The sequence below is a fragment of the Parasteatoda tepidariorum genome, chromosome 11, assembly GCF_982258835.1.
Source record: "Parasteatoda tepidariorum strain Cologne lab strain chromosome 11, Ptep-v5.0, whole genome shotgun sequence".
Lineage (NCBI taxonomy): Eukaryota > Metazoa > Arthropoda > Arachnida > Araneae > Theridiidae > Parasteatoda > Parasteatoda tepidariorum.
In genome coordinates this window covers 65,224,697-65,251,922 of record NC_141765.1, presented here as the reverse complement: position 1 = coordinate 65,251,922, position 27,226 = coordinate 65,224,697, and the positions used below count along the sequence as shown (strand labels likewise).

At 28.8% G+C, this 27,226-nt stretch overlaps 1 protein-coding gene across 5 annotated transcripts in view; it reads right to left on the bottom strand.

Moving 5' to 3' along the window:
* Positions 1–5,029: 5,029 nt before the first annotated feature.
* LOC107449700 (uncharacterized) overlaps positions 5,030–27,226 on the bottom strand; it is a 567,179-nt gene continuing 544,982 nt past the window's right edge. For 2 of the 5 annotated variants that reach the window (XM_071187671.2, XM_071187675.2), the window contains 4 exons: positions 24,833–25,017; positions 24,473–24,605; positions 11,781–11,978; positions 5,536–6,517 (listed from right to left, as the gene is read on the bottom strand). In XM_071187671.2, the coding sequence (XP_071043772.1) occupies positions 6,213–6,517; positions 11,781–11,978; positions 24,473–24,605; positions 24,833–25,017 (821 nt within the window). In that variant the 3' untranslated portion in view covers positions 5,536–6,212. Of the gene's footprint in view, positions 6,518–11,780; positions 11,979–23,629; positions 24,606–24,832; positions 25,018–27,226 lie in introns of those variants that run through there. The other 3 variants (XM_043043922.3, XM_071187676.2, XM_071187674.2) reach the window with 2 other exon arrangements.

Here is a 27,226-nt window from a genome sequence, read left to right as displayed (position 1 = left end):
CAATTCATGATCGAATTTTATAAACTATACGAGAAAGTTAAATCTAAAATAACAATTTTTAATATAACTGAATAAATCAGCTTTTAACAACTGAAATTAACAGTTTTTATAATAATTTTTAATATAAACTTAAATTTTATTTCAGACTAGTTTAATGTAATAAAAGTTACCAAATTTGCATTAGAATACGTACAAATAAGGAAAATATCAGCTTTCGCTTTTAGGTGCTCATGCGTGAAGAGAACATATTGCACAGCAATTCAAAACAGTTTCTTCAGAAGTACTTATGAAATTGATATTTGCGCGCTTATTTACACTGATTGATCAATCAAATAATTGATTGATCCTAAACATTTTATAGGAAATATATTTTTCACTAAATGTAAAAATTCAATTTTTCGCTCATCGCTTTTAACTAATCCAATACCGAATTATTTAATGAATTGCCATGAATAATAACTCTTCAATCACCCTGTGAAAGCAAGTAGAAGATACGCCATAAAATAGAGCGCATCTTTTTTGCCTAACAGTTTTACGCGCTCTTTATGATGCTTTAAGAAATGTACTTTTCCTTTCAAAAATCACTGGAAAAGTTTCAATATTTTTAAGGATGATAGTGAAAACTATGCTAGGAATATCCTCTTTTAGGTATCATTTTAAATCCAAAAAAACAGTGCATCGTAGTTAAACATTCATCATATTATATATATGTACATTAGAAAATGAAAACAGGACAGCAAAAGTGTTAAGAATTTCATTACTAATCCATTCAAAAAGTAATACTTACAAACAATACATTTTAATAACATATCTCTACTTACTACAATTTAAAGTAAATATCAAAAGATGAGGAAATGGTTGATATTACAAAGTACAATATTAATATTTAAAATAAAATTCACGTTTTTGATTGCCATAGGTAAATCTTGGTTTCTTTAAATTCAGAGCTGCAGTTAAATGTATTTCGATGTCCTGCGTTGCCTCTTATATGGCATAAGTCCTAATTAATTAAGCCAAATTGTCTGTATAGTCTTCAACGATTATGTCTGCGATTGCCTTGGTTTACTCAAAAGCCGCGATTTGATTTGGCCTCTTTGATGAAGATGCATAGTGTGATGGTGTCACTACAAACTGCAACTCTGATAGAAACCAAGATTGAAAATTTATTACTTCATTTTTAACCAATAAGATCAGGATAGCTAGATTCTTTGTTATTAAGAACATTTTTGCATAGATAATAGGATTATCCTTCCTAGTAAGAATAATTTTTGAAGTGAGTTGGAATTATCAGAAGAAAAAAAAATAGTTCTAATGATAAAAAAATTTTTTTGGGGGATTAAAAATAATCGGAAAAACCTTTTTGGATATTAAAAATAGTTAATCTTGCTATCAAGAATTAAAAAAAGAAAAAATAATCGTTAAAAAAAGAATTGGCACATAGGACATATGGTACATAAAAATAATAAAAAAACTGAAATTTTTAATTTTTTTTATTTTAAATATTTGTTTGGCTTTTCTTTAGCAAAACATTTAAATAAATTAGAGTTCAGGAACAAAACATTCGATTTGTATATATTTATGAAAACACAAACAATACGGGCTGTAGTAGTAGACTAGGGTGGGGGGAAAATCAAGGCGATATTTAGTTTCAAATTTCTTAACGTTTGGTACCTAAAGATTTTCAAATGGCTTTTATGGTTTATGATCAATCATGGTTTACAATTATAATATTTTATAATTACGAAGTATATAAAAGCATTATCGGGACATTAAAAGATAAAAATTTTTATTAATTTTTCTCATAAAAGTATTTTTAATCGAATTTCAAACGTTATCAGTATTCGCTTTTCCTCAAAATTTTTTTTTTTTTTTGTAATCTCTATTATGCTTCCTGTTCGTATTTTTTCTTAAAACTTTCATGAAAACGAAAAAATTTAGTCATTAGTTATTTATTTTTAAAAAATTTAAAAATAATGAAAATTTATCATCGCTTTACACTAAGCCTTTCATCAGTTAAATAACGTTGCAAAAGTTATTATGAATGTATTGATAAACAATATATTAATTTCGTGAAATATATCTAAAGTTAATTTTTAGTTTCTATAATGTATAATATTAAATAGTGATATAATACTATCAATGAGCGTATTTTTTCGTAATATCTATTAATGATATAGAATAATGTAAAAAAAAATCTGCAACAGAACTTACCTTGCTGTTTACTTACCTCAGAAATATAGCTGAGTCTTTATAACTTTATAAATAAAATGAATCTTACCTCATTTATGCTATCCGCAATTGAAACTTATCAGTAAAATAATTATAAGTAAACAAAATGTATTAGTAAAAGTTATCAGGTGATATATATGATTGCAAACTTCAAAATCGCTTTTGTACTCTACTTTATATGAAGTTATTGAAAAAGATAATGTTTGAATTATTCCTTTTTATTTTCATGAGAATGAAAACTTATTTGTAGTTGCCTAATCAATTTCACGTTGAATTTACTCACCATAATTAAATAAGTATAGAAAAAAATATTTTGTAAAATAATTTAATAACGATACATCTGTAGCTTTGAAGTATTTTTCTGGGAAAACATTTTGCTTAAAGCTTTACTTACCATTGAGTTATAAAGATACTATAGAGTTAAAATTATGAGCTAGAAGTGTATTTTCTCTTAAGTTTGCTTTTAAAAAGTGAGTTTGCAATCATTTACACAATAGCTTATTTTTAATTGAAAATAAATTATTCAAATAACGACGCATAAATTATTTTCCCTAAAACAATTGAATTAAACCGTTTAAATTTAAAACATATAATTTTTAATTTGAAATATGTATTATTTAAATGGGTGAAAGAAAGAAAAAAATAGTTTTTATAAATTCCACGAATTATATATAGAGCAAAAAAAAAAAAAAAAAAAAAAAACATTAATAACAAATTTTAATTTTGTTTAACAATGTCAATATATATATACAGAATTTTCTTATTATTTTCTATGATGGGTTATTGTTTTCTTATTCTTATTATTCTCACTTAAACAGTAACACCATCACACTAGGAATGTTCGCTAAAGAGGCGTTATTAAAATGTCGCAATAGATCCTCGACACCAATGGCTTACGCAAACACATTCGTTTTGGTCAGTGAAAATTCAGTTCGTTTTGTTAGTTTTTTTAAATTTTGCACAGGACATCGAAGGGCAATAAATTTTGCGAAGTAATAAATTCCCATTTCAGTGAATCTTTACCATGCATTCACTTTATGGAACTTAAGTTATCAGAAGTAACAACCATTTCCTTAAAAACATGTGAATTTGTTAAAAATCGCTTAAAAATTATGGCACTATCAACACTCAAACACATAATTATATAAATACCATCAAGAAATAACGCACAGATGTTTACAGTCTATATAAAAATTCGGGATTTTTTTTATTGCAGATTACATAGGAATCAAGTTTTTCTCTATATCAGAAACTCATGTCACAACTGCCTTTAGTTTAACGGAAAATCATGACAATATAATGCATAAAATTTTCGTATGATAGTAAATTAAGATATATAACGCTTATGAAACAATAAAGAAATAGTTTTGCAGTCACCGGTATTTATCGTCTCAAAAGTTTGCATAGCTATGTATTTGAATATTTAGAACATTTTAAATTTTGTGCGAATTGAGAATAGTTCTTTATCTTATATTCCCTACAAGTGCACTGTAAATATTTTTAAAGATAGCAACATGGCAATAAAATTATACAACTCGTTTAAACGTCGTAAGGAACCAGACAGAGTTGAATTCAAAAATCTTATTGATCCTCACAATTCACGTGGCGAGGCAAGAAACTAGTAATCTGTTTTCGATACTACTGTATTAGGAACCCGGTACAACATATAGGATGATGCCATATGAGTGACTAAAAATTGAAATAACCGAACATCAATCAATGAAAAAAATTGGTACTTGATGTAAATGATAAACATGAGATAAAGACAGTATAACTATAAGAAGACAAAAAATTATTGTGTATAAATACACTGTTAAAATTTATAAATATTAACTAATGAAATTCCAAAATAAATTCCGTAGTGACAGATTTAGAGTGCCATGCACTTATATACATCTTCTCAGAACACATTGGACATATGATGCTAGTGTTCAGAATAACCGGTGTTATACAGATGAATAAAATAAAATAAAACATATGCTAGAATGCATAGTTTTTGAGAATTAACTTGTGATTAATTTAAACAGCAATGTTTGAATTTTATAGATAAACACGGTTTCAGATATGTCACAAACTTTCAGGCACGATGTAACTTAATCATTATGATTCTTAAAAATTTGTTTTTGAACACAGTGGTTATAATTAAAGTTAACATGTTAAGATCTACTTCATGGCCATTCTGGTGGGCGGAAGTCGGTATATACATTAGATGAACCAATGGAAAAAGAAATCACAATAAAATTAGTTCACATTTTGATCAACAGATGGCACTTTTCATGTACAAGGGAATGTGCTTCATGATCTTTATGTGTGCCCTTTTCTCACCTGGAGGTCAAATTTTGAATCGATTTTTGTATTGCTGATTCTTCTTTCCCATGGTCCATATAACGGAATACACCAAGTTTCATGGACGTCCCGTCAACCAGTAGGGATTCTACGTAGTCTTAATAAGCTAACTTTGATTATAAGCACCTTGTATCACTTAAATATGTAAAAGAAATTATTTTTAACATAAAAAAATGCTTATTTTTAATGAAAATTCTCAAAAACCATGCATTTAATGAAAGTAAAACTGGGAAAAATATTAAAAACAAAACATTTAGAATTTATTATATATCACAGCTAAAGCATAATCGAAACAAAAAAACGACTAAATTTTTGAACTGTAGTTTGGCAATAAAACTGTGGCCAAAGATGTCACCACATTTTTCACCCTGTAATTTTCTAAGCTGGAAGAGGCTGATGCAAACCGCCATAGTTGACTTATTTAATTAATAGTATCTGCATAAAATCAGACATATTTTCAATATTTTTCTAATTAATCAGAAAAATTTATTGGTTCAACGGCAAATGATGGTAAGTGCATTTATTGAAAATAATAGTTAGATATAAATAAACGTATATATAATTCAAATTAAATGATTTAGTTAATAAAATAAATGCAATAAACACTATAAAGAAAACAATTTTTAACTTAAAATGGGATATTAAAATCGTAAATGCAAGGTATAAGCATGTAAAAAAGCAAATAAAAATAAAAACAATTAAAATCACGAAGCAAATAAAAACTAAAAGCATATACGTACTTTAAGATAAAAATTATTTGATTTGTAAAAAATATATATATATACACATGTATAAAATAATATATTTGGTATCTGCCTTTGCTTAAAGCCTCCCATTCTAGATGATACGAATCTAGTTATAATCACATAAATAAATTTATAATAAAGTATAACTATAATAAAGTATTACAAGAAAACAACACTTAAAAGAAACAGTAATTTTCTGTTCAAAAACATTTGATTTTTTTTTAAGTATTTCAATCTCTAATAACTAATTGAAATATTTTGGATTTTGAAATCACAAGTAATATAAATTTTATATTTGGAAATCGAATAGCGAATAAACATTGCACATACTGCAATAATATATTTGCATTATTGTACAAAACACAAAAACATGTACATTTGAATTGAGAGCACCTTATTAAATAAAATATGGTTACGAAATTCATGATAATACTTCAACGATCGAACGATAATACAATTTAAAATTGTTCATGTAATAGCGCAGAAGAAATGGCTGTGTAGATACATGAAAGAAGAACACTCTAAAATAGTAACTTCTGTGTAGAAAGATGAAACAAAAAATATCAGAGAAATAACATGAATATCGTGCCTTAGTTGTATATATCCCAAAAGAAAAAAAAATCCCAAAAATTGTCTCAAAATTGTAGCCTAAGAGCATCTTACAAAGTGCCTGGTCTCTGTGAATAAGTAACTGTAGAGCTCCTATTTTTTTGGTTACACTTGAAGTGATCCTTACTGGATGGCACTCAAGAGGAAATGCACTTTTCAAATATTTGCCGGAGTTCCGTTGACTAGGATAGTTCGCAGATTCTGCGCCATAACGGTTATCGAATGAGTGAAGGATATAACTGAAGAGTCAAGCAGGATGATTTAAAAATCCCTTCGAACAGGCTACTGGCCGTGGTGAGGACCAAGCAAAGGAAGTGGCTGGACACCGTGCATGTCTGTTCCACCGAGAGTTCCCCCGTGCCCCACCATGGAGTGACTTGGGGAGGAAAGTCCAGGATGATTCTGCCCCATGTGAGATATGGGCCCTAAAGATCCAAGTCCAGAGGGCCCAGGTCCCCCATGTAGTGGTGGAGGCATGCCAGGAACGTCTTTTTGGCGTCTCTCGGCGGCCGCCCTACTCAAGACGTATTGGGCAGCAAATTGATGCTTGGGATCCATCCTCATGTTTTCCATGTGGTGCAAGAGACCTGAAAAAATTTGAAGGATTACGTTTTGCGTAAATGTAAGTTAATCTGCATTGTGAATATCATCGTACAGGGGCCAGCAAATCCCGAGGTTTTGATCACCATGATGGGCTGGTGCCCAATATTTTAATAAAATTTAATCAGTACTTATTAAATCTGAATATTTTTGGGGAATAGCCAGAACATTCTTAAAATCGATCTGATGATATCTTTAACTGGATATGAAGTTAAAAACTTCAAAGAAAAACAAACTGTTTATTATTATTATTTGTCTTAAAAGAAATGAAAGGCATGTTTGATTATTATTCAAGTGTGTTCGGCGATTTTAGCTTGTATAATTGTTTGTGCATTTAAACTGTATGCCATATTTCTGATTATTTTATTTATCTATTTTTAAGCAATATTAAATTAAAAATAATAATTGCATTTATGTAATTCCCTTCCATTCCATTGCAAGCTGGCTTCTAAGATTTATCTCAGTTCGGAGAAATTTTGAAACCCTCGTTATCCTTAAATATATTATATAATAATCAAAGTGTTTGAGACTAAGGTTTTCTCATGCTCAGTTGGCATTAATCGCTGTCTTACCTACGTATGAATACTGACCACTGAGGTTATTTCGCTCAATTTTAAAATGCTAGTGAAAACACCGTAAGGTTTTTTTTCTCCAGTAATTTAAAATTGGGTTTATTGAAAAAAACCGTTGGTTTCTTTTTTTTTTATGAATTGGAGGTAAGGAAATATATTTTGGGCTAAAGGGAAGGCTTATAGAGTTCATTTATGATAGTAAAATATATTTTTATTCCTTTTTTCAACAAGAATTTTAAAATCTGCAGGGAAAAGTTGCCATAACAAGGGTAACTTTGTCCATCAGATTTTTTCAATGAAAATCTGCCTCTAAATCATTTCTGGTTCTTACTTTTATCATGGGTAGAACGTTCAAAAATACATTCGAGAACAGTTGAAAAATTATTTATCTTTCTTTGCTATTAGCAGAAATACCGAGTAGCAGTAGTCGCACTAGAGCAGCACAATGGCGGCAGTCTGGGAAACCTCCCTGAGAATAATCCGAAGACATGCCATCACAATTTTGAGCCTCTGCAGAAGGAATGCCTTTTCCACTTGGGTAACCCGACGACTTGCATGCGAAGTCAAGCTTTTTGGGGTAGAACAGTCTAACGAGAACCGATACTGCACAACCTCTGTCCAAAGGCAGGCTAATCAAAGTGATCACCAGTTGCTACCAGTGAGGTTTGACTTCGGTGATCTACTGGGAATTGTGTCTTTAGCGTTCGGGATCAGAAATAATGAGAAAAAAGGGCTGTATGTATAGCATGGAAAAAAAACTAACGCTCTGAAAAACTTTTGATCGAATGATCGGAATTACACACATTAGGAATTAATCTTAATGGTTCGATTCAATTAATAAGTGTACATTAATTACGGTTCAAATTAGTTAATATACACAATATTTTAAGTTACAAAATCAGACACGATAACGTACTTTCTCAGAATAAAAATGCACTTTTTTCGACAAATTTTGATTTTTGACCATCAAGATATGGACCGTAATTAGTCCCAATAGTTTAAACAGGTGAACAGGTTGAATATTTGGGCTTCTTAATGTTAATTCCCTCTTTGCGTATTTCGCCATATTTCTGGAACTAATGAAGCGAATAAAAAAAAATTTTTTCCAGCGAACTTGTTTATACGAAAATAATCATATGCAAAAATATATTTTCTTACAATTATTTATTATTTAATTTACTAACAATCGAAAATAGTATGAATCTGAAAGTACATATATTTTCTCACCAATTTAATCTATATAATTTTTAATCTCAAAATCCAAAATTTGTCTGAAATCAGTCAAATAATTAAGTGATAAAAATTAAAAAATATAAATTATCTGAGATGCTGAAATACGCAATAAAGGAAATAAACATTAAGAGGCTGAAACTTTCAACAGCTCACTAGATTGCGGCTACCCTAGACATTTTGATAGTCACGATTCCAAATCTGTTGGGGGGAAAAATGCATGTTTATTAAGAGAAAGTACGTTTTTGCATATGATTTCATAACTTCAAGCATCGTCTACACTATTAATTTTCATATTTAAGGTAATACCTTCGAAATATTAAAATTAAGTTCTAGTACGTGAAAATCCGATCATTATATCAAAAGTTGTTCCAGGTGTTTTTCTTTTTTGTTCTGTACATAACATAACACATAATGTCTAAAAAAATCATAAAAGATGTCCAAAACAACTCTTTTGTCGTTTCCTCGGAGTTGGAGTTTCGAAAACAACGTCGACCAGAGATATGTTGGTTTCATTCACATTTTCATAAAATGTAAACGGCTTCTTTTCGTCTTAGGTTTCCAGGTAAGAAACTTCGAAGTCATCATTGTCCCGAAGGCTTAAAACTTAGGTCAAGAAATTCTCCAACTGTCTTACCCATATCTTACTTTTAAAAATTCGTCAAGCATTTTTTATTTTATTTTATTTATTTATTTTACATCCTTCAGCTTTTTCTATTCTCAGTTTGTAAAGGGGAGACTCTTCATTAATTTCAGGCACTTTTCGTTTTGTTTCTAAGTTGGATTTCTAGATAGTTCTAAAGGTTATCTATAGAATTGATGTTCAGGCACAAGAGTGGTCATTACAGAACAATCATCCTTTTCACTCTAATTAATAATTTAAAATATCTTGAAGCGTACTATGGATCGTTATGTTGCAGGATTTACACTCTTTGAGACATTTTATTCATCCAAAATAGAAAAATGATATTTTGAAGATGCTCCATTATTAGATTTAGTACAATTTACTTTCAATATTTACAGATTAGCTGATCACAAGATTATCTCCTCACCTAATTATATAGAGCAATCATCATTTTCACCCTAATTAATATTTTAAAAAATCTTTAAACGTGCTCTGGATCATTATGTTGCTGAACTAACACTCTTTGAGGCATTTTATTCATCTAAAATGGAAAAATGATATTTTGAAGAATCTCTATTATTTGATTTCGTGCAATTTAACTGCAATCTTTACAGATTGGCTGATCACATAATCCATCACTTTAAATGCTGCTTATTTGAACTTATGCTGTTTACCTTAAATAATGCAATTTTTCGCTGTCAAATATAAAAAATAGAGATTCGTCACTACAAAGTTCTTTTGATCAATGTGCATACTTGTCTATGACACACATCAAAGCTCTTGACTTGTCCTTCTCTTGAGTTCATCTTTAAAGAAACTAAAAGGTTTCTAATAGATCTACGCTTCAGAATATGGAACTTTTAAAAATTTTTACTTAACAGCAGAATTTTTAATGCTAAATAGTTTTTTTTTTTTTTTTTTTTTTCCATTTCTCTTTAAATGTTGAATTCAATCAACACTGCTCACGTGAAGTTATAATATAGCATTAAAAAAGGTTCTTAAAAAATACTTACTACCGTAAAATTTAAAATTTGGTAATAAGAATTCAATAGAGTATATTTAAATGAATAAAATGGGTTCAAAAATTTAGTTGGTTATATAATAATTAAGAAAATTGTGCTCATATAATTCTCCGTAGGTAGGAAATAAAAGGTAAGAGGAAATAAAATCACTTTTCTGTATAAAGAGGATTTTTAAGTTACCTAAAAGTTCCTTCAAGCCTCAAATATTTAAAATTTGTCTGTTTGAATATCTGTCTGTTTTGTTGACGACTATTATATCTTGTATATTTAATATTTGCTTCCATAGAATTCGCCTATCTGTTTTATTTATTATATTCTTATGTTATATTCGTATATTTAATATTCGTTTCCATCTGTAAAAGTTCAATAGCGGACTCAAAGCAAGGGGAAGTTCAGTGAAACGATTTCTCTGTAACAAATATGGCTGAAATCACCCTTTATCAGTATCTTCTCCTTTATTAAACAAAAAAAAAGTATAGATGGAAAAAATTTACTTTTTTTTTTTTACTTTCAGCAACAAGGTTAAAGTTTCCTAACCTCTTCTTTTTAGACGTTCTATACATTTTTTAAAGATATTTATTATTACTATAGATCTACTATACCGACTCTTCAATTATTAGACGTTCTATGTACTTTAAGACAAGTTAATTCTTATAAAAAAATAATAAGGTAATGTGGAAGTTTCAAGACACAGAAACTGCTAACACACACAAAATATGCCATAATTTTTATTTTATTACAATTTTTATAGTACTTCATGCTTATTTTCCTTCCTTTTTTTAATTATGAAATTAACTTTATAAATTGACTACTCTTGTATTAAGACATTCAAGCATATTGTGCACTGTACAAGGCCGCATTCAAAGTGGTATTCAGTCTTGCCTTATTAAAATACATAAGATGACATAACACCACTTTCAAGAATGAAGTTAAATTAACCAAATCCTCAACTATCTCAAACTTCTTTAAAAGATACGCAAACCTGTGTAAGACGCCTTCTTACGATACGCGAATTCAATAATCCCACAAAATTACAATTAACTTATGCTGCATGAGGTAGTGCAACTGTTTTTACCAATTTGGGACATCATTATAGAGCTAAACTTAGGTTATCAACTTAACAGGATACATAATTAATTTTTAAAAAAGTATCAAAATGATATAGAAAGCAATTTACATAAAAACGATTAAACAAAATCTACATAAAATACTCATAATTATCAAATTTTCCGATAGTAAAAGTGGTATTCAGTCTGGCCATATTAAAATACATAGGATGATATGAAATCACATTCAAGAATTAAGTTAAATTAACCAAATGCTCAACTATCTCAAACTTCTTTAAAAGATACGTAAACCTGTGTAAGACACCTTCTTACGAGTTACGATACGCGAATTCAATAATCCCAAAAAATTACAGTTAACCTATGGTGCATGAGGTAGTGCAACTGTTTTTACCATTTTGGGACTTGATTATAGAGCTAAACTTAGACAGGTTATCAACTTAACAGGATACATATTTAATTTGTGTATCCTGTTAAGTTGATTACCTGTGCAACTTTGTTTACCAATTTGGGACTTGATTATAGAGCTAAACTTAGACAGTTTATCAACTTAACAGGATACATAATTCATTTTTCGAAAATATCAAAAGGATATAGAAAGCATACATAAAAACGGTAAAACAAAATCTACATAAAATCTCCATATTAATCAAATTTTCCGATATTTTTTTTTTCATTTACGTTGAGCACATCATATTTATTTTTAATTCTGAAATGAATGAAAAAATGTAATGTACCTGACTCTTGTGTAAAGACACTCTGGCACACTGTGCAGGGCCACATTCGAAGTGGCGTGGTCATACCAGAAGCCTCGGGATGCCCCGCAATATGCTTCCTCAGGGATCCTTCATTCACGTAAGTCTTGCCGCATACAGGACACGGATGACTTGTGGTACGTCTTCGGCCTGTGGGGGTTACAACGTGCAGAAAAGAAGCTATAACAAAGATAGTGGCCTGGCTCAAATTTTTACCTTTCTTTTTATTGTGCTATTTTGAATAGCACACTAATAGTATTCCCCTTTTAAACCTGGCTGTTAAAAATATTGATTCAAGTTGGACCAATTTTGCTGCAACCTTAGTAAGTTTTTCCTTACAACCACCGAAATTCTGTAATCGTATACCATGATTTGTAAATAAGATTTAATTTAGAAATAAAAGGGATAAAACTTATAATTAATTATATTTATTTATTAAAGCTGCAGCTGCTTTCGCTATATTGGTACAAAGTGAAACAACTTTTTAAATATTACACGTTCTAGTACAAAATACATCACTCAAAACAAGCGCTAGAATTTCCATTTTTTAAGTTGCAAACACAAATCAAAGGTAATAATGGAACTTTTGAAATATTAAAATGCTGGTGTTTAAAGCAAACTGTTGTAAATACAATTTTCGACATACGTAGTTAACCTAATGCGAATGTAGTAAGAACCTTTTTGAGCTACGAATGTGATATGGAATACTCTTGAGCTTGTTGACAATGATGCAATCTGTAGCATATGTTTCAAGGGGAATAAAAAAATGAGCACGTACTATTGTATTTACTGTGATTGGTACGTTGTAAAAATTGTTATATTATGAGTCAAATAGGATTTATTTTAACAACGTATAAATGCAAACCACATTAATTTGTAAAATATGTGATGATGTTTTTTTCCTACCTCGCTTGGATATAAGCTTTTCCATTGAGAAACATCATTTACATCAGTTAAAGCATTTCCTCCAGATTATTTGAAATAAAAATAAACCTTTATAGTGTGTTAGTTCACGTGTTCGTTAATTAAAATATAGCACCAAATAATAATAATAATGATCACATTTTTAAAATTGAAAGTTATATTTTATCTACCTTTCAACTTACACCACCGAAATTCTGACATTAAATTCGGAAAATACGCTTTTTATGCAATTCTCAGCATGAAAAATGTCCTTTAGAAGAAAGTGTGCAAATTTCGTTTATTTTTAGAGTAAAATTACGAATATGTAAACATCTTTTTTATCTTTACCACGGACCAGTTTCTTAAAAATTTATAATTTCCTTAACGATTTTTTGTATTTAAACAGCACTCAATTACAAGCTATAGGCAAAGGAAAGCCACTCTTGTTGAAAGTGGATCCGACATTAACTTGACGATTTTGGCAACAAAATCTTGATCTTTCCGAAGTTTTGAGGCTCTAGGAGCATTAGGAAACGAAATATTCGAAAATTCAATCGTAGCTTTTCTACTTTTCTCTTACAAAAACTGTACGCGATGGACCATTTTAATACATGAATAAAGCACATTTTGCTCATACAAAACCACATAGTTTCATCTAAAAGACAGAAAAAATGGTCAAGTTCGTAGCATAATATCATTTTTATTGAGGGGAAGCATCTTAAGGATTGTCTTAAAAAAAGCGTGCTTAAAAAAATTAGTATCACATGCCATATATAAACATTTAGATTTGTTTCTAAAGTACTTTACACGTTTAAACTAACTTTAAACTAGTTCATGAAACTAATTATGTGAAATATAAATATCCGTACTGCCGATAATCTAGGACTTTCTTACGTGATATCCGAAATTGACTGGCACGATAGCTTAATCATTTTTTACCCGATTTGCTTCAAGATTTAACATCCTGAATAGTAATGATTTAGCTCACTGCTTAAAAGTAAGAAAGCTTTAAATTTATTAACAAAATAACTGCATATTGAACAAAAACCCTGAAGTTCCTCGAAAACTACATTTGTTGGATCTGAGCTTAAAAAGTTTTGTAGGGAATCGGGTATTAAAAACGCGTTCATTTATATTTAATTTTTTAGAAAGTTTTCTAAAATATGCTAAAGCTTATACGCAATAATAGAGAAAAAAACGCTATAATATGTTTATTTTTATGAGTTACGACTTTTCAATGTTCTCACACTCATTTACTATCAAAATATGTTTTAAAAAAAGAAAAAAAAAATTCTTTTTACACTTCACATTGGTTCTGTTCACTCAAAGTTCCCTTTAGTTAGTAAGTTTTAAAGATATAATTTAATGCATTCGAATCTGATGTAAATTAAATACCCTTTAGGAAAGGAACTTAAAATTTTAGAGACAATTTAATACTTGTCGCTTATTTAAAGGTGATGATTTTTCTTAATTATGCTTACTTTTAATAAACTTAGAAAAACTTATTCTTGATTTAAATTGCTCGAAAATTGCTTATAAAACTAAGAAATATGCACTAGTGTATATTTCTTAGACTAATTTTATAATGATGTCTAAAGTGCTTTTCACCAATTTCTGAAATAATCGATTACTATTTCTTAATTATTTTAGACACTGAATTATTTTGTACTTTTTTATTTAACCTTGCTTACTGAAAAAAATTGTTATCATTAAAAAAATTAAGTTTTTCGCTCAAATTTTCACTTGAATATTTATGTATTAAGAAAGTATTTTCCTGCTGAGGCAGCGTTGACATTGATACAGGAGATAAATACTCTTGTCAGTATATAGTATTACTCACTCCATAAGCAGATTTTAAATAAATACAGTATAACCTTTTCATTATATACATAATCTTATGTCTTAAAAAGATAGAGCAATTGTTATTCATTTGGCTTTATTCAGTGTTTCAAATACTTAATCCAAACCCTTTGAGTTTTGTAAGTAGCAGTAAAAGCAGATCCAAAGTCGGTAAGATAGGAAAAAATATAGGAATGCCACGATTAACTTAAATGAAAATAATAAGCTTTAATGAAATAAGCTTATTGCAAATGTTAGCTAAGTCAGTACATTTGCAAATGAAGAATACAACCTTATTAAAATAGATTTTAAAGAAAATGTTACAGTAATAAAAAGTAGGAAAATTGTGATGTAAATAGAAAAGTTGTGCTCATTTTTTTGTTTCTTTTTTTAAATTTACAAAGCTTTAAAATCTTATTTTATAAAATAAGTTTGATTTATATATATTTATTGCAATACATTAATTATTATCAGAAAAATATGAAATAAAAACATTAAAAATAATTCCAACTCTTTGCAGCTTAAAATCAATTCCGGATTAGTTGTAAATTTTTTAACTAATGATAAAATTGCTAAAAAATGTATTTTGAATTGAAAGTTTAAGAACAATTGCAATGTGGGTTAAAACACACAGAAAACAAACTATGAACAGTTTTGTAATAATAAAATACAATAAAAAATCAGGAATTGTCATTAAAAATGTTGGGACAAAATTGAAGAATTCAGTATTTTCAAGTTGAAATATATGAAGAAGAAATGTATTTAAACTGCAAGGAGTTTTAGATAGGTTGCAATTTGAGTTAAGAGCACAGAAAATAAATTATGAACAATTTTGTAGCAATAAACTAAAGTAAAAATGTAGGCATTGTTGTTGTCATTTACTTAAAATTTAAATTGAATTATTCATTATTTTTAAGTTGAAACGTTTTATTTAAATGATTCTATTCGAATTTGAAGAAAAGATATGCAATAGATATTTTGAGAATCTAAAAGAGATGCAAGCAAGTTAGTAAGTATAGGGGGAAAAAAAAAAACTTCTTTTGGTAAAGGGACTCAATAGGCAAAGCTCCTCAAAGGGTTTGAGTGAGAAATAAAATTTTGTGTTAAAATAAAAACAAAAGAAACTTTGCTTCAATTTACTATCAACTTTATTAAGTAATAAACAGTATTCTAGTCACTTTAAACTTATAAAAATGCCACCATAGATGATACAATTCAAAGCTAAAGAATAAAAGCTCTCCACAAAGCAATAACAAAGATAGATTGCTTTATACAATCGAAAAAATTCTGTTCAATCAAAACATGTTTGGCGTCAGAATATCAAAATACATGCGTAAACAAAAATGACTCATCTTCAAAAGGAGAATAAGCGAGTAAAGCTATTTTTATAATATAAATATATGGGTGTACTACATTAGACTGATGGTTTTAAAAAATGTATAACAGTTAAGATTTAAATTTAAAAAAAAAATCTTGAATAAAATTTAACTGACGGGACATAAATTTTACCTCCCAACGTGGCTAGTTAAAGTTCGAAAGTTTTCCGAAAGATGGCGTTGCAAATTCTTTCTATGGTTTCCTTGAAAACAACAGAAGGGACTTACAATGGCATCTTTATGAACGGTAATGTTACTTTGCGTTTTGATGTAACGACATGTAATTGTGCTTGTTGGTGGACATCTCGAAACTATTGTAATGTGATTTTCACTCATTTAAGTGATTCAAAAAGAATTGCGATGATATTTTGAATTGGTTTTTCTTTTAATTGTAAGTTTAATGATCGCTTGTTTAATGATTTGAATTATTGCGCCATCTGTTGAAATTTTTTTAAACTAAAACTGAAATTTTGCAAGAAAAATGTAACACCCTGCAGGATTTGCTATTTTAACTTTAACCGTTTTCCTTTTATAAATTATTAAAACATTCAATCTTATTTAGGACACAGTGTATATAGAAATGATAACTATAGAAATGATAGCTATATTTTTTTTACTAAACTTTAAGTTAATTTTAACTTAAAGTGAATTTTGATTTCAGCTATATTTTAAGTTAATATAAACTTACTTTTAAGTAGATTTTAAAATTAATTGATATTAGATTCAAGCTTTTTAAGCTATTTGTGAAAAAAGGGATAATTTATGGCCTAATAGTTTAATGATTTTGTTGATTGATAAGTTGTATATTATTCGTTGAACTTAAATGATAAAAATCAATTTAAAATGAATAAAAAAAACTAAGATGTCTTTAAGAATGAGTTTAACTTTATGCAGTGGAAGCATACTTATTTATAGTTAAAAAATCTTTATGAATACAAATAATTTTCAGTTATAGTTAAAAACGCTACTTAAAATTTTACTTGATTAATATTGCAAATAACTTTAATATTGCATTTAAAACAGAAAATCTAAGAGAGTTAAACCATATTCATCGATAACTTTTTTATTATTTATTAAATTGTACTAAGAATTATTCAGTATTTAAAATTACATTTTTAAACTATAACACTATAACTATCACACGTAGATTAATCTAGAATTTACAGCCGTAAAGATAGTTTGTAACAATAGAAATAAATTTTTCACTCTTTTTTTTAAAAACAAATTTATATATATAATGCTTTTTAGTGAGACTAAAATATTTAATGAAGAATGTTATGTGTATATATCAATATTTAATCGTTTCTTGATTATTCTTCATTATTTTGAGTATAATTATTTATTTTTCTCGCCCATGCTCTTAAAATGCTGAAGAATAGTCATATTCATCAGTACCCTGTGTTTCAAGTATTGCGATTTTGTATATAGTTAACTATCTTAATGAGCATAAAATATGATAAAAGGAACTTTTATTGCAGTAAATAAACTACTAATATAAAAAAGTGTCCCGAAGGGGTTATTATTATTCGTGGTGCCTGGCATGTAAAGTTGCCTTCGAATTCAAAACATAATTTAATGACGAAATCTTAAAAAAAGTATCCGCCCTTCAGTAAAAATTACTACAAAAATTAAAAATAAATTTAGAAGAATAAAATGAAATTTTTTAAATTACTTTATTGCAACGAATTATTCCAAAAATTTCAATTACAATCAAATCAAATTACATTCAAAAAAAAAAAAAAAAATAACGTATCTTGGTACTAAAATAGATGCTTTGGCCAATCTTCAGTTGCTTACATAATTTCTTTTTTGAAACCTTGCGCTGAGTAAATTAGGTGTTCGTGTGCACATTGGCCATTTTTACACCAGAAAAATAATAATTAAAGAAAAAAGATTACCTCTGTACTATTTTTGCATTTCAAAATGTAGTAATTTGAAAAATTGTTTTTTTTTTAACAACAATTGTAGCTCTGATTTAGAGTTTATTGGTGAATCCAACTCGAATTGAGGTATTTTAAACAAGATAAATATATAAATGCAAAATTATTAAATTGAAGAGTCTTCATAGTTTTTATAGTTTTCATAGTCTTTTTGATTCATTGTCGTAATTAAATCATTTACGTGGAATGATTATTATTTATAATTCCAGTAATTTTTTCTCAATCATATCAGTACAGTCATTGCTTATTGCCAAAATAAAATGATAATTTAAATAAATAACAACAGTTAAAAGTTTTCATTCATAAAATCCATGCATTAAAGAGAATAATATTACTCCGATCGGGACACACAAATATATAATATATAAAAAAATAACATAAGCAATCATAGAAATAAAAAAATGCAGATTATGTAATAAAAAAAGTAATGCTTTATAAATTTCGTTAATATTTTTGAAGCAAAAGCAAATAACAAAAATACTTGTGCGCAAATTAAAAAAAAACAACTCTAAGTAGCATTTTGAAAGCAAAATTCCCACATAAAATGCAAGTTTTTAAAAAATACTTTTTTTTATTAGAGAAACAAATATAAAATATTCATGTAAATTAATATAGGGTAACATAAAAAAGACTTGCACAATTTAGAAACGGTCATTATTATTTATTTTATTTATTTTTATACAGAGTCTATTTAACTCACCAATATTTGTTTAAAAACAGCTAAATCCCTATTCTTTAAAAATATAATTTTAAAATTAATTGTTTCCAGTAATGCTAAGGAGAAAAATATTTTTCCTTTCAAAAGTTAATTTTTTATCAATGTACACTTTTTTTTAAATATTTCTTGTATCTCGTAACTATGTTATTATTTAATAATTTTTGTATTTGATTAATTATTAAAAAAATAATTAAAAGCATGAATTATTTAACTCAAATCCCTAAATAATTTATAAAATAAATTAACTCTGTAGAAAAACATCATTAACATAATAAAATTTTTATTTTATTTTTGTAAACTCGAAAGGTAATTCCTCTGGATACATTTTACTATAAAAATTTTTTTATAAGTAACTTTTGAGTATACTAAACAATTTTTATGCCACTGTTATTTCTATTGGAGTTTCTCTTTATTTATTAGTTTCAGGCATACGTGTTAAACCACAATATTTAGTAAAGAAAAGAGTAATTTAAGCAAAATTAATGCGAAATATTACTTACGATACTCTTATTTACGCATAGATGGCAGCACCATAAAGCTGCTTAACGGCTTCAATGTCCAGTTAAATTTAGTTTTTTTTTGGTTTTGAAACCACGATAGTTGTAAATGGTTATAAAACAGTATAGCTTTGTATTCATGGTTTTTTGACCATACTAGTAGTTGTAAATGGTTCTGAAACCGTAAAGGTAAAAAATGTTCCTTGCCGTAAACTTAACAGACAATTATATCAACAAACTGCTGCCGCTTACATTTATCATAATTTTAGAAGAAAATTCTAACAGTGTATGAAAAATTAGAATTCTAATTTTTAGTGGACGACTATGATGAATAAAGCTTACAAAATTTCCCAATAATGACTTCAAATCAAAAATTGAAATAGATTTAATATTAAAAAGTAAACAAATATTCGCTTCGGATTTAAAAGTCTTCCGAAAAAGCAAATATTGTTTGCAATACAAGTATCTGCGACCGATAATTGTATTTTTCGATGATATAATAGAAAAAATATTTTTTACTGCCTGTTCTGTTTTGATATCAGAGAAGACAGTTAGAATAAGATCTAATCTCGGTTCAATCTTTGTTATGTTTTATTTCCTAGATATTAAAATTAATGAACGCAAATATCTTATTACTTTTATTGAGTTGAAATATTTAAGAAGAGTTTAAAAACTTATTCTTAAAAAAAAATACTGATGTTTCTTCATACGAACCAGATATAAATTAGCCAAACTTGTCAGCATAATTTAAGTAGATAATTCAATAGTTATTTTCTGAGTTACAATACTATCGATAAAAACAAGCGTTACCAAATTTTTTTAAAAAATTCTTAGGCGATCTATTTTGCATTAAAAAGATAATGTTTTTACAAAATTATTAAAAAAATATTATTTTAAATTTAAGCAAAGCTTTTCTGTGTAAATATTTTTCTACTTATATGTGTATTTCCATTCTGCAATTTATCTCTAAAATATTATCTGATTATGCGCAATTTATGCATAAAAAAATTAATTCCTTCCAGAGAATAGTTTTTAAATTTATATAAAAATTATAATTTTATTAAATTCAGAAACAGTACAATTTTCATCAATTCCATAAAATTTAGTAAAAAAATTAAACGACTTAATTGATTAAATATTGAAGAAAATTTAAATGGCTGAAATTTATAAAGCATTACTTTGTTACGTTATGAGATATTTCTGTTAACAAGGAATCAATCAAGCAGCCTTTTACATGCAAGCAAAATAAATCACAACAGAAATAATGAATAAAACAATATAATAATACGGACAAAAATTATAACAAAAGACATACAAAAAGAAAACATAAACAAAAGCTTAAGAAGCACTATATAACTGAAAATATACTACTTATGTCACATCCTTTACAAATTGGTCATAAAGCACAAAAATATAACCACATTAAGCAAATAAACTGTACAAAATATTGAACCGAGGAAGAACAACATATATACAAAAGCTTCGTGTAAATTTGTTATAATCTTCACTTGCCACTAAACGAGTATAAAAAGCATGGTTGCGGTGTAAAACATTAAACTAAATGGAATATTTCTAAATATATATTAAAAACTAAGTGTTGTTTTTAAACTTACTAAAATTTGATACTTTAGATTTTTATACCGCAATCGAATAATTCCAGATAAAATTATAAGAAACGACTGTTTTCTCATAAACCTAAATTTATTAGTTTTTAATAAAGCAAGCATTTAAAAATTTATTGAATTTAGATAATAAGTATTTGATACTTGTGCAAATCAAATTAAACTTGAAGTTCATTCTAAGATACATAGAAGAGAAGAACGATTTAGATTTATATATATATATAAACTAAAGAGATGGACAATGGCACTTGAATAATGAAAAAATTGCAGAAGGTGCCAAATTCAAAATTTTAAACTTGTAACAACCTTAGTCTTACAAACAAATCTACAATAAAAAAACTTAAAAAAAATAAACTTTTTGACAACAGTGACTTAGGTTAGCACAATGCAGAGAGAATTTGAGAATTGTAAACTGTTAATATTGTGCATCGATGTTCAATTCGAAATTAATTTCGACCTTTTTGGATAAAATTAAAAAAACAAAGCACAAGTGACATACTTTATTTCGAGAAAAAAATAACTTAGAAATAAAAATGAGTTAAGCGTCTTCTTTTTCTTTTAACCAAACGCTGCTTTCTTTAAAGTATCAATTCTAATTAAGCTAAGTATAGATTGGTACAGAGTACCGAATAATACTAGCATACTGGAATGAACTTCAAGATCAGTTAACTTAACTATGTGCCAATATCTCTCTTTTCAGTATATTGAAAGAGGGTTGTTAGGACCAAACAAATTCAATTAGATCAACCTAAAATCTTATATGATCATTAAATAATTTTGCGCAATCTAAAATCTTATATGATCATTAAATAATTTTGCGCAACCTAAAGTCTTATATGATCATTAAATAGTTTTGCGCAACCTAAAATCTTATATGATCATTAAATAATTTTGCGCAATCTGATGTTTAAGAATATTCCGCATAACATGTATAAAATTAAAAAATAAAGTAATATAATGAATAGCATTATTCAAAAAATATTTGTTCGGTTAAAGCCATGAAATGAAAGAATATGCTATATGATGATGAGTTAAGTAGCTGAATAACGAAAGTGTAAAATATCTCAAATTTTGTAATAAATTATTGTATCACATTTGCTAAGGTCTATGGTTTTCATTATATGAATTCAATAGTGGATTAACATATAAAGGGAAAATAATTAAGCAGACCACAAACAAGTTTTTGCTGTCATTAGGAAAATAATTCGTAAAACACGAACTTGAAATAATTATGTAACTATCGCCCCGAACAGTCCTAAACCAAAGTCGGGGGTTAAAATTGTTTGCTTTCCTAGATAGCAAATCAATTTCTCTCTATGTTGTTCGACAGCGAGTTTTTTGTTCAAATTTACTCAAAAAACACGATTTTAAAACATCCGTCCATTCTTTTAGATAGCTAAATTGAAAGAATTAGTCTTTGAAATAAATATCGTAATATACAAAATTCTATATTGCAAACTAAACAAATAAATTTTGTATAAATGTGCACGAAATAACAAATGCTATCGTATTAAAAACATTATGTATTTGAGGATATACTGACCAAATGAGTCCCAAAATTCAAAAGAAGTTGTGCATGAAAACTAACAACATCGAATCTATTGCACAGTAAAACGAAGTAAACTTACACACACTATATAGACATGTAAAAACAATTTCAGCATTAATATTAAAAATTTGATTTCTAAAAAGTTTGATTCACAATAATTTGAATAAATTTCTTAACAACATTAATGCAAGAGACTTATAAGTAAAACAAGTCAAAATTTAAACCAAAACAGACATAACATTCTATAAAATATGAAAATGCAAGGGCTAACTAAGGAAAAGTAATTTTTAAAAAAACTTTGGTACGGCAGTTAATGTCCTGTATTCAAATTTCGAAGAAACAGTCAGAACATTTGAACTCTTGATTAGTGTACCCTTACATTGGTAAATAAATAAGCAGTTAATTAAAAATGTGTCGATTACAATTTAGACACACAACAATTTTAAATTTCTAACAGTGCGGTAAAAAAGCAATTCCTTTCATAGTTATTCATGAAATAACTGAAAAAAAAATGAATGAATGAAAAGTAATGGGAGCGAAAAACTCGAATGAAAAATAAAACACCTTTAAAATTTTGAGAGCACTATGAATGTGTACAAAGTAGTCACATATGGACAGAATGATTTTTTTAAAATTAACTATTAAAAAAATAAAAAAAATATTATAATTAAAAAACCGTTGACGGTCGAGGAAAATGTTGATCTTAGATGAATCTCCGTTTTGTATCTTTAAAGTTTGAGATTAAATAAGCACCATGCAATGTTGATTGGTCGCGTAGAGAAATGTACTTTAGATCACTATTTTATGCAGAAAGTTGTAATTTAAATAAACTGGAAGTTTTGTGAGAAATGCATTCTAAGTTTGTCAATTAATATAATTTTTTGCCAACGAATTTTGCCTTATAGTTTAAAAAAATTGTTTTTAAAGTAAGAAAAATTGGTCCAAGGTACAAGATGTTGCACCTTAGACCACCATATGTTGTACCTTGGATCATTGGATCTTATATTCCTTGGATATATTCATTTTGAGTTTTTTCTCTTATATTTGTTAGGTGATTGAATATTCTTGCAATTAAAACTTATTTTTCATGCAGCTAAAATAAATAAAGTCATAAACTTAATGGTAAAGAAGATATCAAAAGTTTAAAGCAAAACTCAGAACATAAAAAAATTTACATATTGTGCTTGGCATAGTCCACAGGAAAATATATTTGTGATAAGTGAACCTGTTGCAGATACCTTGGACCGGTTCAACTTACAATGCTGATACTCGGCTAAGGTATAAAAGAGTCTGGTCCAAGGTACGACACGCATGCACTTTTTTGCTATGGCTAACAAAAAAATTACTTCTCTTATAAAACTGATATTTTATTTTAAAGAGAATGACATTTTGGTGCTTAGATACATTTTCAAATGTGAGCTTTCAATTAAGTTAATTGAAAAAATAATATATTCGTCTACTAAATAATCATAAAAAGTTCTCCGGCTCTAGAAAGTATGAAATTGTCACAAACACAGCAGATATTACCTGTTGTTACAGGCATCAACTAATTACTGAATGCAAAATTCATCTACTGGGTGCAAAAATAACTACACTGGTCTAAGATGCATGCAGACCAGGGTCTCCCATAAAGTTTAATAATGTCTTTTAAGGAATTTATTAATCAAAAACGATTATAAAGTGATGTTCAGAAATGATATAAATGAAGAAAGGATGAAAAGACATTTTTATTCGTACTACTTTGGGTTGTTTAGGAACTTTTGGTATGACTGTAAACAGTTGTAAAGCGCTCTGAGCAACAGTTATAATCGCATATTTATAGCTGCCTTTATCCACTATTCATAGTGCTATTAAAACATTTAAAGGTTGAGGAAAGAGGGTTGTGTCCTGCCAGCTAAAGGATGATGAGCAAAGTGATTTTGGGGATGGTTTAGGTGATGGGAGCTTAAAGAATGACCAGGATGGTGGCTGCCTACTACTTGGGGTACCACAAAAGGGCCCATGCTTATTCCCATTTGGGACATCAGAGTGGCCGTGGTACTCGTCAAAGAACTACCAAAAGAGGCAGCGGACATAGCTATACTGGTGTTGGGATGAGGACCAGGACTGGTGCTAGGGCTACTAGGATAATTAGCACTGCCAGGGGTAGAAGTGTGCCCTATAATTGAATTGGATGTCGAGGTGATGATGGTTTCAGTACGGAAGCGGGTACGGCCCCGTTTTCTCTTACTTGGAGTGCCGGAAGCATTCGGATCCTTGTGGGCGGTACGCATGTGATCCATCAAGGCTTCTGCGTTCAGGCAGATTTTGTGACATACTGGACAAGATTGGGAATTAGCTCCGCCGATGAGAGCAGCATGTTGCTGAAAAGAAAATTTATATTTTAGACTCTTAATTAAAAAAAATATATGAATTTCAAAGAATAGTTAATGGCTAACTGGCTCCAGAAAATTAGTTTATAAGTTATTCCTTTATTTATCAAATATTTATTGAGTTAAATCGTAGAAAAGTAGTTTAGTTTGTGAAATGGGCTAAATTTAAGACTAAAAAAATAATATAAAAAACAGAGACTAGCTTTAATATTTCTTACCTTCGACCTATGCGTTCGAAGACTACTTTCTGAAGCAAAGCCCTTCCCACAGATGTTACAATGAAAAGGCCTATTTTTGGCACGTTCCATTTGACTGTCATGATTCCTTAAATGTTGTTGTAAATTAGATAACTGTATGAACGCTCGACCACATTCTGGTAAATGGCATTTATATGGTCTTTCACCTGCAATTAAATAAATATTTTGTTAAGTATTATTTGCTTTGTTTTTGTATTACAATTAGTTTTCAATGCAATTTAAAAATATCAAAAATACATTATGCATTCTACAAACAAAAATCAATGCGACATAAAATTCATTTATTGATCTTAACTTTTTTAATCCTGCTAAACTAGATCATACCAATCACCAAATTATAGATCTGTAAAACCAGCCCAATTTATTTTTAGAACTTTTACAAAAGCTGGATGGTATTTTGAACTAGATAAATCAGGAAAACATTTCTCAGGCAATTCGGCTCTTATTCCGAAGAATAGGAACTGAATTTTAACAGAAGTTGCCCACGGTGGTTTCAGAAGTGATGAAAAAAAAACCTGTATGAGTTTCTTCAAGAAGAAAAAAATGAATGAAGTTGGTTTTTAAGCCATTCTCTTCATCTTTTGCTACAGCGACTTATGATGAAGAAAAAAGGTTCAGACTTAATAGAAATCAACGCAAGACTAATAACTGACTTATAATTTCTTATTACAAATAAGTCAGTATCTCACATCCTCCTACCTGAAACTAAAATATTCTAAAAAAAATTCAGCTTTATAAAGCCAATGGAGTCCTTTCATCCATAGTCGATCGAAAGTTCGAATTTTAAATGGATTCCATTAAATTATAAAGCAATTCTTGCATGTAAGACTATAATTTTATTCTGCTGGAAGAAAAAAGACGCAAACAAATCTTCAAACATTTGTAAGTGCACAAATTAAACGTAAGAAAACGGTAACTCATAGGGGCCGAGAAAGAGAATTTTAAATGATTTGCTAGAAAAATGTTTTCATTGACGATTTCCATTAAGCACCATGCTCTTTGATAGTGTTATAAAATCGTGGGAAATTTCTAAATTATGTTTGTTGATTGAGGGGAGATGTTGTAAAAATGAAAAGATTTTTCTTCTATGGAAGCAATCATTTAATGAGATATTTGTCTTATTCACAAAGCGTGTTTGTGTGCAATAAAGCAGCAGGAAACGGTACTTTGATAAATAACACCACTCTGATCTATTGATTTAGCGCCTCCCCCCAAAAGGTTTTTGTATTGAAAGACAAAGTATAGCAGATTTAAGCTCATGGTATTGCTTCGTTGAGTCTATCCCAATTTTAAAATTCACTCCAAAAGGTTTTTCTACTTAACGTTGTTTGTGTAGAGTTCATCCTTTTGCAAATAACCCCCACTTCGAAGAACATACCACACTTTCCCATCGCTCCTTTCTTAGATAGTTAGGATTTTATTGCTTGGCACGTTAAAGTGAGGGGGTGTTCTGTAGGGGGTGTTTAAGCCCAGGTAAAACCTCGTCGAAGATAGAAAGAGTTGAATATCAACGGACTAGGTTAATTGGAGAGTATTAACTTATAAGGGATAAGCAAACACGGTTTCATTGTTTTCACGGTTGCCTAGGAGATATGATTTTGCCTACAGAGAAAATGTCAGCAAGCAACAGCTGCACCCCCACGGTACGGGGAAGACAGAAGTAAGAGAAAAGAGGATCCCCGGCCGGGGATTTCTGGGAAGCTACCGATAGAACTAATTAGAGGATAATGGAGATTTGCATTTTAGCACCACGTCTCCTTTTGGATAGTCCCTTCCCATCCCCCTGTTACTCTGTAATTACAAACCTGCGAGGATCAGGAGTAATTAACAGGGGAATTAAAGAGAAGGGACAAATAGCGCCAGATCCTTTCGTCATCGTTGTCTTTGAACTACCGCTATTCATTCCCTTTTCTTCATGTGTGGGGGTGGGTTTTGTGCGGAATAAGTCGCTTTATCTCGTTCACTCCTTCTCATCTCCTCGCTTTAATTAAAACACAAAAATTCAAAAAGTGCCGAGCTAATCTATGAAAGAATAATAGATGTTGTCCTAAGGGAAAGAGCTGCTGACGCACAGATACCATCACCCCCCCCTTGCCTATACCTGTCCCTTTCTCTATTCAAACAAAAAAAAGTTTTTTCCGAAGGCCTACCTTTTCCGAAGGATAAACACCACTTTTGCCGATAAGGCTCTCCTATTTTTGTTCCTGACGGCATTTTAAATGATGGTGCTTTGCTTAGATTTTGGTCCGTCGTCGCTGCAAAAACCTAAATCTCCAGTCATAAGAACTATTTAGAAGCAGCTAAGAAATCACATGATTTAAGATTTAATGGAGGAAGGGGAAAAAATATTTAATG